General features: G+C 48.5%; 1 protein-coding gene across 1 annotated transcript; it reads right to left on the reverse strand.

Annotated features, from left to right (window-relative positions):
• Positions 1–1,824: 1,824 nt before the first annotated feature.
• Positions 1,825–14,008, reverse strand: Vps18 (VPS18 core subunit of CORVET and HOPS complexes). Its single transcript, XM_027422170.2, has 5 exons — positions 13,605–14,008; positions 12,508–12,649; positions 7,514–7,605; positions 5,527–7,397; positions 1,825–3,027 (listed from the first exon to the last, which is right to left on the reverse strand). Exons 1-5 carry the CDS (start codon positions 13,693–13,695, stop codon positions 2,302–2,304), a joined length of 2,922 nt encoding a protein of 973 aa, XP_027277971.1. The 5' UTR covers positions 13,696–14,008; the 3' UTR covers positions 1,825–2,301.
• Between the last annotated feature and the right edge of the window lie 2,144 nt (positions 14,009–16,152).

Consider the following 16,152-nt stretch of genomic DNA (forward strand, 5'->3'; position numbering starts at 1 on the left):
ACACAGGCACCTCTCCCCTCTTGCTCCCACTCTTGCTTCTGGAAGACAGGATCCTTGGGAGTCACTGAGCTGGCAGAGACCATAGGAGGTCATGTTGTTCTAGGGGTTAGGGAACTTGGCAGGACCAGATCCAGTAAGGACTAGATAAAAATTTCCGAGACAGCATTAGGTTGGAGGAGACAAGGAACATTTGTAAGCCAGATCAGCTGGCCTCCTGCACCTGACAGAAACACTCACTTTGTTCCATCCATCAAGCCAGACAATGTACTATGCACCTGTCCAGAGGGCAAAGGCTGTCTCTGGAAGGCTTGACTCCAGGATGTCCTAGGATATAGCTTTGGGCACCAACTAAGAAAGTGCTGTCTGGGGATGAGTAAGGCAAAGTCACAGGAGCCAGATAAGAAGAAAACAGATGGGATGCCACAGAGCGCCTGAGAGTGGCTACAGCAAAGCCATGCCCAGGCTGGCAGAGATCCAACCTGTCAGAGGCATAAGCAGAATATAGAATGTGTAAGAGCCACTGGAGAGAATTCTGGACTTAAAGCCATACAGGAGACACCTATAGGCTACACCCACTGCAAGGTCCAAGAAACACTGCAGAAGAGGCAAAAAGGAAGCAGGACGACGGGGTGGCGGGGTGGAACACTGCCTCTGGGCACTCAAACTCATAGCAGCGACAGACGACTGCTCATCTCACACCGGTACAAGATCTGCCCAGGACTGGCACAGTCCATTCACACTGTCTTGGGGGAGGGTGGGCGCATGGGGTCCCATTCCTTCCTGTGGGTTTAATGCTTAATTGATGGGGAGCCAGGAGGTGGTGGTGCACACCTTTATTCCCAGGAGGCAGAGGCAGGTGGGATCTTGGTGAGTTTGAGACCACCCTGGTCTTCAGAGTGAGTCCCAGGACAGCCAGGGCTTTGTTGAAACCCTGTCTCAAAAAACAACAAAGAGGGTTGATGGGGGAGGAAGACAAAGTTCCTTGTTTTCCTCAGTGTTGCAAACACTGGTAAGGTGACTGTGCTCCTGTACTCTTCCCTAATGGAACTCAATGGGACTCAGGCATATGACCACACCCGAATATATGCATGCCTGCACACAAATGCAGACATGAGTGTAAAAGAGGGAAGGACTAGTGAGGAAGAGGAAGGGTATCAGTGTGGGTGGGATAAGAGAAAGCAACGGGAGAGGTGATGACTATGACCTAAGGGACCCATATATTATAAGTAACATGCTAATAAAAACATTTTGAAAAATAATTAAGGGCTTAGAATCATGGTCAGGTGGTGGGGCTCCTAGAAAATTCTTGCAACAAGAGGAAGGGAATAACAAATGAGGCATTAATATGTCTAATGTGAGAAATCAGTGCCCCAAGGTGCCAGAGTTGGGTGAATTCTGAGCGCAGCAGTGCCACCTGCCAGCCAGAGGGGAGAACAGCTTTATGATTTGGGATAATCCCTAATTGAGCCTTATTTATAGTCAGAGGGAGGGAAACCAGCAAGCAAGTAAAATCGGAAAGATTGTCCTGTCTCACTCCAAGGTGAAGGACCATGTGCATAGACTTTCAAGGAAGGTCTTTTTTATTTTTATTTTTTAAATTTTGAGACAGGGTCATATTATGTAGACTTGGCTGGCCCAGAACTCAGAATGTATACCAGACTGGTCTTGAATGCATACAGATCTGCCTGTTTCTGCCTCCTGAATGTGGGATTAAAGGTGGGCACCACCACACTCAGCACAGGAGGCCTTCTTGTGGCATCCCAGCCCTTCTTGGCATCGTGCCCCGTCAGGTTCAGCATCAACACAAAGCCATCAAGTCTAGAGTCACCACTGTAGTGCAGACAATTTAATGTTCTCCACTTGTCACCACATCCGCTTGTCCTTGGTCTGCCCTCAGGACACCCCACAGTGGAGCCCCAGAGTCAACATGAGCATGCCTACCCTCAGTGCCACCTTCTCCACAAGTGCCCCGGGGACACCTAGTTCAGACAGAGGAGGGAGGGCTGGAGGTCCAGAGGCTAGAGTGACACAGGAAGGGATGCTACTCCATCTGGGTGACCACTTTAGGGCATGGCAAGAACAAAGAAGCTATTAGATGCAGGAGGTTAGAAGGATCATGTGACCTCTCCAGGCTCACGGGCTGCCTGGGGGATGAGCTGCTCTAAGCCAGGCAGTTTGGGTCCCACAACCCCACAATCACAGGCCCAGCAACCCCAAAGACGGAACACCAACCACAGTATGGCCTTCTCAGGAGGGTCTGGTAGCTACATCCCTGCCCGTCCACCCAAGGGGACAGCCCTCCTACAGCCAGCTGAGGTGTTCCTCCTCATAGTGCTGGGGGTCAATGAAGGGCCGGTCAATAGAGCGGATCATCAGCTCCCCACAGTACACACACTCAGCAGCCACCAGTTCATCTAGGTCAGCCTTGAGCTGTTCCCGGCTGGGCCCCCCAGCTGAAGCCCCAGCTTCGGCCTCTTTGGCCTTCCCAGAGCCTTTGGTGGGAGGAGGCGCAGCCCCAAGCTTGCGCTGCAGCTCCTCAAGCCTGGCCTGCTTATAGGCAGGAAGGCCAGGCCTCACAGCCTGCAGGAGACAGTCAGCGTGAAACATGTGGCCACAGAGGAACAGGTAAAAGGGTCGGTTGAGCAGAGGGAAGTCACAGGTGGAGCATTTGTCCTGAGGTTCCACAGTGCCATAGCGTCCCCGAAGTTCCTGCAGGTCTCGCCGGATACGCTGGGCACTGGCTGTGGCTTCTTCCATCTCCCGCTGCAGCTCTTGGATGTGGTGGTTGTAGGCCTTAAGTGAACTGCAGATGGCCTCCTTGAAGTGGTCGATTGTGACAAAGTCAGGAAAGAAAGGCAGCACGTCCTCAATCTTGAGCAAGGGGCAGCTGGCCAAGCAGGCCATAGCTGTCTGCACGTCCTCCTCCTCCTGCACCACGTGCCGAGCGATCTTGAGCCATAGTTTCTTGCGCAGCTCCTCATCCTCTTCTGGCAAGTCTGCACACTGCTTGGCCAGGTCCACATCTACCTGTGGAGAAACCATGGGTGTCAGGGTCAAGCCACTCTCCACATAGGATCAGACTACTGGAAAGACAGACGGTCACATCAAATCAGGCCTGAGGAGAGGGCATAGGCAGGATTCTCTGCACCCCAGGTAGCAAGAGGCACAACAGAAATCTATATTGGTCTGCCCTATCATAATTATGAAAAGGCTATTTTTGGTGGCAGGCCTCTAATTTTAGTGAATTTAAGGATTAGTTGGTAATGGCCAAGGCATGTTGTTGACACCCATACCCCATCACTCAGGAGGTAGAAACAGGAATGCTGCCAAGTTTGAAGCCAGCCTGGGCTATAGGAGACCTTGCCTCAAAAAGCAAAACAAGTCACATTGGGAACTATTTGAGCTCTTGCTGCATTGTTGTAAATCCTGAGTCAAGGCTCAGGTTGAGGCCAGCCTGGGCTACACAGTGATTTCCATCAGTTTGGGGTGCATAACGATACCTATAGAGTGAGACTCTGGGAAGACGGCTGTTCAGATCCCAGCAACCACATAACAAACTGGGCCTGGTCTTACAAACACCTGTAACCCCAGAGTTGTGGGGAATGGAGACAGGAGGGTTGATAGGGTTTGAGGGCTATTAGTGTAGACAAAACCCAGAACCTCGGGGGCTTGAAAGATGGCTCAGCACTTAAGAGCACTGGCTGCTCTTCCAGAGGACCTGAGTTCAATTCCCAGCAACCACATGGTGGCTCACAACTATCTGTAATGAGATCTGGTGCCCTCTTCTGGCATGCAGGCATACATGCAGACACAATATTGTATACACAATAAATCTAAAACACAAACAAAAACCCCAGAACCTCCAGGTTCAGAGAGAGACCCTGCCTCAAAGTAATAAGGCAGAGCATGGTGGATGACGCCAGCAGACGCCTTCCTCTAGCTTCCACACGCCCACTTCCGCACCCACACACACACCAACAAATAAGTAACTATTGCTTCCTTGCCATCTTTCAGGATCTGAGAGCTGTAAGTTAACATCTTCTCCTTCTGATAATGTGTGTAGCAGGCACCACATGCTCAGGAGTGTTTATTTTAGTTTATTTATTTATTGGTGCCTGTGGCATCCAGAAGAGGCCATCAGATCCCTTGAACTGGAATTATAGCAGGTTGTGAATCACTATGTGGGTGCTGGGAACTAAATCCAGGTCCTCTGCAAGAGCAGCAACTTCTCTTAACCTGTGAACCATCTCTCCAGACCCTGTTGATTGATTTGTTTTCTTTTTTTGAGACAGCAGTGGCTTACCACGTAGTCTAGGCTGGCCTAGAACTCACTAAGTAGCCACAGTAATCAGCTGCCACATGAATTACTTATACAGTACTAATTCAGATTATAAGGTAAAAAATACTTTTACCCTGGTGACGGTGGCCCACACCTTTAATTGCAGCATTGAGAAGCAGATCTGCGTTTAAGGCCAGCCTGATCTACAGAGCAAGTTACAGAACAGCCAGGGCTACACAGATTTGTACCTATAGGTTTGTCTACAAAAGAAAAGAAAACAGAAATACTCTTACCATTACCTTCACGAATTCTTTTATAATTTTTTCTTTTATTATAATTATGGAGGGAGAGTAGGCATGAACAATGCCTGTGTGAGGGTCACAGGACAACTTCTGGCAGTTAGTTCTCTCCTTCTACAATGGGCTCTGTGGGTGGAACTCAGGTGATGAGGTTTGTACAGTAAGAACTTTCACCTGCAGAGCCATCTTTGCTGGATGTTATCACCATCTAATGGATAATCTAAGGCACAGATGGGCTCAGAAACCAGCCCCAAATCACACAGCAAGACGAAAAGTCAGAGTTCAAACCCTGATGTCCTAGAGAGTGTTTTTTTTTCCTTCTCCTCCATGCCCTCCCCCCTTTTTTAAGACAGGGACTCAATAGAGAGATGGCTTCAGTGGTTAAGAGCACTGGCTGCTTTTCCAGAGGACCAAGGTTCAATTCCCAGCACCCACATGGCAGCTCAAGACTGTAATTTCAGTTCCAGGGGATATGGTATCCTCACTCAGACATACGCAGGCAAAACACAAATGTGTGCTGGGTGATGGTGGTGCATGACTTTAATTCCAGCACTTGGGAGGCAGAGGCAGGTGAATCTCTGTGAGTTTGAGGCCAGCCTGGGCTACAGATTGAGTTCTAGGACAGCCAAGACTACACAGTTAAATAGTATCTCAAAAAACAAACAAATCAAAGGATAATTTAAAAAAACAAAACAAAACAGGTGTTCACTATGTAGCCTAAACTGGCCTCAGACTCATGATCTTTCTGCCTTAACCTCCCAAGTGTAAGGATTACAGGTAACAAGCACACCTCAAACTCAGCTTTCAGTCTTGAGTTTTCAACCTCTACACTGCAGCACTTCTCTGCCGGGGAAGCCAGCAAGCACTAGTACCTTACCACCCCCAACCTTTCTTCCTTTTTACGTTACTACTCCCCAGGTCCCTCTCCCAGATGAGGTCAAGATTTACCTGCAGGGCCAGGTCCACAGCTTCCTCATACAGCTCCAACACCTTGTAGACGTGGACACAAGCTCGGTGGTGACCGTGCTCAGCACAGAGTCGAAGTGCGTATTTGAGGTCATAATGCACGCGGTGAGGGCTGGCCCCAGCTTGCTCCAGGTAGGCCAGCAGTGAGCCTGGCTGGCCCCGGGCATACAGTGACAGCAGGTAGTTGTGAATGGCCTGCTCGGTCTCGCCAAGCACATTCACACAGAATTCCATATAGCGGATGGCCTGGCTCACCTGCTGTGCCTCGCCACCCTGGCTATAGTTCACCAGGGCAGGGATGAGCTGCCGAGCATCCAGTCGGCTGCCCATCTCAATCCAGGCATCTACTAGCTGGCGAGGGATATGTCGGATAAGGATGGGGGAGAATTTGTAGAAGAGCTGGGGGTCACGGTGGCGGGCAAGTACAGCCAGGGCCTCCTCGTAGGCCTCGTGCTGGCAGTGGTACGTCACCACCCGTTCGTAGTCCTGCATGATCACGGCAAAGTACACCATATGCTCTGTGTCCCCATGACTGGCGAGCAGCTCATGGATCGAGGCCCTGCTGGCAAAGAGCCACTCCTTGTGCCGAGGGCTACTGAGAAAGGTACGGAAGCACTCCCGTGTATCCCGGTAGAGATTCAGAGCATCTGGGTCACCCTGCAGGGCACCAAGCCGGCTAAGGTAGAGCTCCGTCAGCCAAGTGGTCAGCAGTGTGGCCTGGGTACGCTCAGTTGGCTTCAAGCCAGCCAGTTTCCGCTGTAGAAACTCGGCCAGCGCCTCTTCTTGCCGGGCCTCCAAAAACTTGAGAGCAATCTCCTCAAAGTAACTCTGGGTCAGAGCATAGCAGCGGGCACTCTCCAGATAGCGATGCTGGCGAAAGCAGAAATCGGCCTCTCGGGCCAGGACTGTGTCCAGGCAGTCAGGCCGCTCTCGACAATACTCTTTGGCCAGGTCAAAGCGGTTCATGTCCAGGTACGTGCGCCAGACATCGCGAGCCTCACGCTGCACATGGTATCGGAAGACGGCACGCTCAGTGTAGGCCCATAGGTGACCAGTGGAGGAGTCCTTCACCATGTGCCTCAGGGGTCCAAACTTCTCCAGGAAGTGATCCCGCAGCACCACCTGCCCCGTCAGTGTACACACGGCCTCCACCCGGTCTGCCAGCAGCAGCAGGAAATGAAACTGGGTCAAGACGATGGCTAGGGGTGGATTGGCCCCCGGACCAACCCCCGCTGGATACTCCCACACTCGCTCCTCGCTCAGCAGGGAGTCGGGGCGCCCGCAGTCCAGGGAGCCATACAGCACACCATCTCCCATCATCCAGGCGAAGGCACGAGGCGCAGAACGTAACTTGGGGGTATAGAAAGCCAACTCACTATACCCCAAATTGCTAGGAAACTCACGGAATGGGGGTGGGTGGTCTGTGTAGGCAGCAAAGAGCCCCGAGAAGCCCTGGGCTTCAGCATCTTCTACGGCTCGGCCTATGAACTGGAAGAGGCGCTGTCGAGTGGTGGCGATGACAAAGCCTCTTCCATCAGGACCACGTTCAGCCTCAAGGGAGCAGACAGGTGCTGGGCCCCCTTCTTCATTTAACACATACAGGGGACGGAAGTAGAGATCTGGGGCCTGGCCAAAGAGGCCACCTTCGCTAGCTGAGAGCTCTGCTTCAAAGATCTGTCCTTGAGCTGTGCCGACCAGGATGGGGCCAGTGCTACTCTCGTTGCCCAGTGCTTTGTTCCAGCCTACACTCTCCACCAGCTGTCCCTTCCAGCGTGTCAGTGGCCGGACCTTCTGTCCATTACGGTTCATATAGAGGACCTCGGCGCTACTCAGAGCAACCAACAGGTGAGAGCCTGGAGTGGATGGAAAATGGCCCCTGAGTAGATACTGTGTCTTGCTCCCTGTTCAGACCCCACCCATCCAGGTGTGAACTCTCACAGGAACCCTCCTCCATCTCCAACACACTTACCAGTATGGTCCAGGAACATCTTGTGAACTTTGGCATCATCCTTGCGCCCCAGCTCCACACGGTTGGGATCACTTGATTTGCCTAAGTCAATGCTATAAGGGCAAGAGTCAAAGTATCACTTTCAAGAAGGGAAATCCCCCTTCTTAAAATATTTACAATGTTTAATGTGTATGTGTTATGCATGAATGCATGTAAGTGTATGCTGGAACCCATGGGAGTCAGAAGATCCCCTGGAACTGGAGTTACAGACAGCTGTGAGCTGCCATGTGAGTGCTGGGAATCTAACCCAGGTCCTCTGCATGAATGCTAAGTGCTCTTAACTACTGAGCCAACCTCCTGCACCTAGGAAGTTCCTTTTAAGATCACAGATTTGAAAGTCTAAGGCTATGAGTAGACACAAAATTGTTTGTTTGTTTTTCGAGACAAGGTTTCTCTGTGTAGCCCTGGCTGTCCTGGAACTCATTCTGTAGACCAGGCTGGCTTCGAACTCACAAAGACCCACTTACCTCTGCCTCCTGAGTGCGGGGAATAAAGGCATGTGCCACCACTGCCCAGCAATTTGTTTTTATTTATGTATATGTATCTATGAGAACAAATGTCATATGTGTGCAGGTGCCTGCAGAGGCCAGAAGGAATTAGATTCCTGAAGCTAGAGTTACAGGTGGTTGTGAGCTGTCTGTCATGAGGTCATGAATCAAACTCAGGTTCTCTGGAGGAGCAGTGAGACTCTTAACCACCAAGCCTTCTATCTCTCCAACACAAAAAAAAAAATCTTTTTTTTTTTTTTTCCCCCCGAGACAGGGTTTCTCTGTGTAGCTTTGGAGCCTATCCTGGCACTCGCTCTGGAGACCAGGCTGGCCTCAAACTCACAGAGATCCGCCTGTCTCTGCCTCCCGAGTGCTGGGATTAAAGGCGTGCGCCACCAACGCCCAGCTTTTGAAGCCTGCACCCCAGACCACTGGAAATCATCTGGGCCAAAAATTTTTTTTACAAATCTCAAGAACTATAAACTGTATACAGAATCCTACTTAAGAATACTCAGCACTTTCTAAGCACCAGGCACCAAACCCTGCACTTAACCTTTTAATTTTCTTAATATAATTTATTTGACCTTTATTTTATATGCATTGGGGTGAAGGTAACAAGATCCCCTGCAACTAGAGTTACAGACAGTTGTGAGCTGCCATGTGGGTACCGAGAGTTGAACCCAGGTCCTCTGGAAGAACAGTCAGTGCTCTTAACTGCTGAGCCCTCTCTCCAGTCCCTACCTTTTAATTTTTTTATTGCATTAATTTATTTAGTGTGGGGGAGGTGTATATGCACACTCCTGCATACATGTGGAAGTCAGAGGGCAACCTGTGGAGTCAGTTCTTGCCTTCTACCACGTACACAGGTCCTAGGATTGAAGTCAGGTTGTAAGCATTGGCAGCAAGCACCTTTACTGGCTTACCTATGTTTCCGGCTCTCATTGTTTTAAATAATTGCATGGCATTCCACTTTATAGCTGAATTATAATTTAGCCACTATTTCCTTGTAAATGGGCATTTAGCTCAGGGAACTTTTTCTTACCACAAATAATGGTATGACCAATATTTATGAGTCAGTACCCCTTCAAATAGCTATTTTTCTTTTTATTCATATCCATTCAAATTATGACTGAATCTAATTTATAGATTTATTTTTAAAGAATACTTTTATTTTCCTCTTGTTTCTTGAATCAGGGTCTTACTGTGTAACCCAGGCTAGCCTATCTGAGACTCTCTGGCCTTACTAAATGCTAGGATTATATGCATATGCCATCATGCACTGTTAGGTAATTTTTTTGTTTGTTTGTTTTTGAGATAAGGTTTCTCTGTGTACCCTGGCTGCCCTGGAATTTGCTCTGTAGACCAGGTTGCCCTCAAACTCAAAGATCTGCCTGCCTCTGCCTCCTGATTAAAGGCCCACTGCCTGGCTAGTTTTTTTGGTTTTCTTTATTATAAAAATAATTGAGCCAGGCGGTGGTGGCGCACACCTTTAATCCCAGCACTCGGGAGGCAGAGGCAGGCGGATCTCTGTGAGTTCAAGACCAGCCTGGTCTACAAGAGCTAGTTCCAGGACAGGCTCCAAAGCCACAGAGAAACCCTGTCTTGAAAAACCAGGAAAAAAAAATTAATTGAATTGTGCACACGTTTTCGTGTGTGTGTGTGTGTGTGTGTGTGTGTGTGTGTGTGTGTGTATGTGTGAGACTTGAGTTCATGTGCACATACATACCCAGTTAAGTCAGTTTACTAGTCCAGATGTTTTAACTTCTAAGACACTGCCAGCTTACCTTTTCACAACACAGAGTACTAACCACTATATATACACGCTCATGGCACCAGCTTACCGTTCAAAAGATGATGGCAATTTGCTGCTGTGTCACCATACGTGGCAGTTGTTTGGTTTTTTTATAGCACTTAAGATGCTGGAAATAAAGGCTAGGACCTCAAGTGCGTCAGGCATGGCAGTCTTCTCATTTCCCTGCAGCTCTGCCAGCACTACTTTTTACTGGATTTGAATTTACCAACCGGATGGGTTTTAGTAACACCTCTTGGTGCTGGGCGTGGCGGCACACACCTGTAATTCTGTACCTGAGATCTGTGATGGAGACGTAGCTGCGTGGCAGTGCTTTCCCAGTGTGAGCAGAGATCTTGGTTCAAATAAATGACTAAAGCACCTTAGTCCTATTTTAACTGATTTTTATTTCTAATTTTACTTTTTTGTATTTTTGAGTGTTTCTCTATTGAAGCTTTGGCTGTCCTAGAACTCACTCTGTAGACCAGGCTTGGCTTGAACTCTGGGATCTACCTACCTGCCTCTGCCTTTCAAGTGAAGAGATTAAAGGTGTGTGCCACCATCCCTGACCTATTTTAATTCCTTTTGCTCAGAGGTTAAAATTATTTTCAAGGACCAGTGAGACGGCCCAATGGGTAAGGGCATTTACTGCCAGTTCTGATTATATGAATTTGAACTCTAGGACTGACATGTTAGAAGGCTGTCCTTTGGCCTCCACATGTTCACTATGGTATATGCATACCCTAACCCCACAACACAATAGGTAAATAAATTAATGACATTTAAATTTTTTTTTTTTTAATTTCTGGGGCTGGTGAAATGATTTAGCAGGTAAAAGTGCTTGCCTGATGCCCAAGTTTGACCCCTGGGTCCCACATGTTAGAAGTAGGAAACAAATCAACTAGTGAATATAACTTAAAATTTTAAAAATATATGTTAAGCCAAGCAGTGGTGGCACACACCTTTAATCCCAGGACCTGAGGGTAGAAATAGGCAGATCTCCATGTTCGAGGCCAGCCTGGAGACATCGAGTTCCAGGGCAGCCAGGACGACTTCACAGAGAAACCCCCTCTCTCTCTCTCTCTCTCTCTCTCTCTCTCTCTCTCTCTCATATATATGTTATATATATAAGAGGCGGCTCAAGGGTTAACAGCACTTAATCTTGCTGAGGACCCAGGTTCAATTCACAACTGTCCTTAATTCCAATGCTAGGATAAAAGGTGTGTGCCCCCACACCTAGAATAGTGTATAATAAATAAATATATAATGTGTAATAAATAAAATTCATTTTATGGTGCTGGAGAGAAGGCTCAGAGGATAAGAGCACTGCCTGCTCTTCCAGAGGTCCTGAGTTCAATTCCCAGCAACCACATGGTGGCTCACAACCATCTGTAATGAGATCTGTGCCCTCTCTGACCTGCAGGCACACATGTAGGCAGAACACTGTATACATAATAAATAAATCTTTAAAAAAATCATTTTACATAATCATGTGTGTGTGTACGGGCACTCACAGAGGTCAGAAGAGGGCACTGGATTCCCTCAACCTGGAGTTATAGGCAGTTATGAGATTCTCAATGTGGGTGCTAGGAACCAAAGTCCAATGCATTTTATTTTTTAAGACAGGGTCTCTCACTGAATCTGGAGCTTACCAATTTGGTCATACTGCTGTCCTGCAAGCTCCCAGCATTCACCTCTCTGATCTACTTCAGGGCTGAGTTTACATATTTGCACACACTACCAAGTGCAGCTTTTTATATGAGTTCCCATACTTATAAAGCAAGCACTTTACTGGCTGACCCTATCCCTGAAGTTCTTTCTGGGTGCCCTGCTTGTGTGTATTGTTTGCCCAGCCCTTTACTCTAAATTGTTATCTTATTGATGTATAAGGGGTTTGTTGTGTGTTTATTCTTTGGTTTTCTGAGAGAGGGTCTCACTATGCAGCCCAGAACAAGCTCCCCAATATCCTTCATCAGCCTCCCTAGTGCCTACAAGCACACGCCACACACTGAAGTCTGTTTGTTTGAAACAGAGTCTCACATAGCCCAGGCTGGCCTCAAATTCACTATGCAGCCAAGGATGTCCTTGAACTTCAGATCCCCCTGCCTCAACCTCCCAAGTATTTTGATTACAGATGTGCACCAGCATACCCCATCTCAGCTATGCTGAGTATCTATCTAATCAAGGACCCTGTATGCTCCATAAGCACTCTCCCAATCTTTACAGCATTCCATTTTGCAGTGCTGGGAATCAAACCCAGGACCTCAGGAATGCCAGGTACTCTATCACTGAGCCACTCTTCAGCACTACTTAACAACCGCTCTTTCTGCAATTTGTCTTTGTGAGATAAAGGTCTGACTGTTTTATTCCAGATGGCTTATCCCACATGATAAACAATTCTGTCAACACTTGTCAGCTAGTAGATATATTCCAGGATTCCAATGATCTGTGTGGCTAACTCTGGAGACTGAGACCTCCTTTAACTGTGCAAAAACCAGAAAGATTAGCTGACTTGTTCAAGACCATTAGCTGATAATCTGAATGTGTAGCTGGAATCTGTCTTCAACCACTAGCTTGGTTCTCTTTGGGAAGGAACAGGGTATCTCCCGAACATCTACTGTTTCACTTGCCAGCTGTGGAGAAGGACCCCAGTCAGCTACAAGTCCCACGTGTATTACCGGAGCAGTGTATCCTTGCCCAGGCTCATGCACAGCTGATTACAGCAAACAACAAGACTGGTGATGCGCTCTGGCGGCGTGAAGTCAATCCGCTGCTTGGTGAAGATAGGCACTTCCTTCTCCAGCTGGGCATTTACGTACCCTGTAGGTTTGCAGTGAAGAAAAAAATTGTGGCATCCACAGAAAGCGGGTTGGGGCAGTCCAGAAAAACCATAAGAAACAACAGTGTTACCTGACACTCTTCTACTCCCCAAATATATTCCTGCCCATGGTTAATGAAGAGCTCGACACTAATTTTCTGGGTGTCTTACAGTATGGGTACTGGGCTCTTCTAACCCTTGTGACAGTAGTGAGGAATTAGTTCTCTGAGATGAGGCTGTATCGTGATATGCTTGTTCCCAGGGGTAATGGGGGATGGTTTGGTGTGGGGGAGGTGGTGTGGGAATTCTCCCTCACTGACCCTTAGCCCACCAACCCCAAGAGAAGTAAAGTTGTCCCTTCCTCCCTGTCCACACAGTAACATGGCTCAGTGAGTCTCCAAGATATGGGGAGAGTTCTGCGGACTGCAGCTGTCTTCTCACTAGTCAGCTGCAATACTGTTGCCAATACCGTGCCAACTCTGCACCACGCTCCTTAAAACTGACACCTACACTCTAAACTGTAGCCAGACTATCTCCAATCGTTCCTGTTCAGTGACAAAAGTTCCATTTAGGATCGAAGCTCCTTCTAAACATTGACATCCCACCATGTCCTGTACTCATTCCCGCCCTCTCTGCTTCCCCCAGAAAAGTCTGGTGGGAAAAACAAAACACGGAGCCAGACTCTCGGAGAAGCCTGGAACCTATTTTCAGTTCTCCCAAAAGCCAAACTGCAGCCTGGCAGGCAAGTACTTCCTTATCTGAGCCTAGTTCCCTCTTTTGAAGGACCTTGGTGGTAGGGCCTAGATCACGCGGCTGCTCCCGTGGCTCTTTCAAACTTTGACGCGTGACAAGAGAGGCCTGGGGCTTAGATCCTGTATGCACGCCCCAAGCTCTTGAGCCGGCCTCCCCTGCAAACGCTAGCGGAACTGAAAGGGGCAGTGGCGGCCTCTTACTTACCAGAATGGGGGATGCCCACGCTAGGGCAACCAGTCTGCAAGACAGCCGAGCGGGACAATGAGTCCTCGTACTCATCCAGGATGGACGCCATAGTATCCGAGCTCTGGGCCTCTGGTCTAGGGCCTGGGGGTCACAAGTGGGACCCCCGTCGTTCTGGATTTGCAAAATGTGACTCCCCTGAGTCTGACAGATCCCGAAAACCTTTTAAAAATTCTGAGGCCCTTTTCGCTTTCGCTGTATAGGACCAGAAGATCGAACCACTAGAACCCCCCCACTAGAATCTGTTGCAGTTTTGCGCCCCAGCTCTAGTCCCAAGAGATTGGAGGCTCCCCTTAGCCGATCCCAGGTGATCACAACCTCGCCCAGGCAGCTCAGCTGACTCCCGCCCCCGTGACGCGTGCTTATGACGTGCTTCCGGATTCTCAGACGCGAGCATTAACTAGAGTCGAACGCTTTGGAGCCTCTACTGCGAGGCGTGTCGGAGACTGGGGGTTGGCGGGGCGGAGCCAGTGCTGGGTCCCGAGCAACTCGAGCCCTCGCGGCCGGCCCTTCTGCAGTTCCACAATTGGGCGCTAGAGGGCAGCCCGGGATTTCTCTACGGCGTCCAGCAACAGGCTTCCGCGGAAGCTTCTCTCCCTCAGATTGTCACTTAAAGGCCCGCTGCATCTGCCAGACTGACTACATCTGTTTGTCAATCGAATTGCTGTCTCTGTCCACCTTCACAAAGACAGGCAGAACAGTCTTAGCTTCCCTCCCTCCACTCCCAGGGGCCCACCACCTTCCAGAAAGTAGCTGGACGGGTCAGAAGTGCTGGAGATTACATTTTGTGTGATTTTCTTTTTTGTGGTGACACAATCTCCAGCACTAACTAGGAAGCCTGAGGCAGAAGGATTTCTAAGGAGGATAACCTGGCCTACAAGGTGAGACCCTCAGAAAACAAAGCAGGAAGAATGAAATTGACAATGTAGCAGAGCTAATGGGAAAGCCACGTGCCAGGTGTCTCATTGTGGCTCCTTGGTGTACTGGGAGGAACTGAAAGACCAAAAAATATAGCCTAGCCTGATACCCACCAGCATGTATTTGAAAATCAACTCTGGCCACACACAGCTCTGGGACAAAGAACACAAGAAATGGTCGGTCATGATGGCCAGTCTCTGGAAATTGTTATTATTACTAGTTTCTATTATCTTCAACAACTGTCTGGTTTCTAAAAATTGTTATGGGTTATCCTGCTCCAGAGCACCCAAGTTTTGAAAATAAGTATAAGTTCCCAGAAAAACCACTAGCTGTCCCATGGCCTTGCAGGTGTAGAAACCAAAATAACATTCCAAAACCCTCCCGGGCAAAATTGTAAGTTCAGTTCCCCACCAATCAGAGAATGACTCATGTATGTTATAGCCAATCAATATGTTATCATACACTTGCCTAGTGACCAAAAAGACAAAAACTGCCTGCTTTGGAAACTCGGGGCCGTTCTCTTCCCAAGGAACGACCCCAACGCGTTGGAATAAAATCCTTTTGCTTTTGCATCGAACTTGTGTCCTGTGAGTGACTCTGTGGGGTTTGTCTCCCGGAGTTGGACTTCACTTTTGGGTCCAACAGAACAAGAGTCATCAGGAAAACTGAAGCACAGCTGTAGGGTGCCAGGCTGCTTCCAGGCACTCCATCAATTGAATGATGCTGACTGCTCTTGTCTAGCACGTTGGAAAACCTTAGATTCAAGCCCCAGTATCAGAAAAAGAAAAAGACATTATGTATGGTCATCATGAAAATAAAGAGCTAAATCTATAAACGATGTGATGTTTGGGGGCACTGAGAAGGGCAGTGGAGAGAGGGGCTGGCCTTGGGCAGATAGTGAAAGCTGTTGTATGGACCACTGAAGGTTGTAGTTGGCGAAAGGATCATCTGGTGTGGATACTAGAAAGACAGGGGTGTTTGGACAGGACGTGAGACTTGAGGCAGAATAGAGGCCATAAGTATCCATCCTTGAGAAACAGAGTGGGCTGGGAAGATGGGAAAACATCTCAGGAAGGCATCCTGGATTTAGCGACGGTTAGATGTAGCAGACGAAGGAAGGATGTAGGGACAGCTGGAGCCCTGGCAGATAGTGGCACTTGTGTAAGGGGCAGAGGAGGAGCTGAGGGAGGGGGTGTGGGTCATGTGACTGAGCTTAAGCATTGTAGGGAATTTTCTGGGGAAGCCCCACCACCACCAGTAACCTGCTCTGGGGCAGTCACCGATATGTCACTAGTGAATGTTACTAACAATTGCGTAATCAAACTCTGTCATGTCTTAGTTCCTGCATTTATAAAATGAGAAAAATCTCTTAAATGCGTGGTGTGTACAATCGGATATTATATAAATCTCTCTGTGTGAATTTGTGTTTAGACATTACTAGTATCTGATATCAATGTTCAGATCCAGACCAACAAATACCGTGTGAGTGCGGCTGCATCGTGAGCTACATTCTCAGCCTTAGAGTTTCATATGAAACAGTTTTAGATTTAAATGAAATTGGAGGCTGGGGGTGTAGCTTACTTGGTAGAGG

This window comes from Cricetulus griseus, chromosome 6, assembly GCF_003668045.3.
Source record: "Cricetulus griseus strain 17A/GY chromosome 6, alternate assembly CriGri-PICRH-1.0, whole genome shotgun sequence".
Taxonomy (NCBI): Eukaryota; Metazoa; Chordata; class Mammalia; order Rodentia; family Cricetidae; genus Cricetulus; species Cricetulus griseus.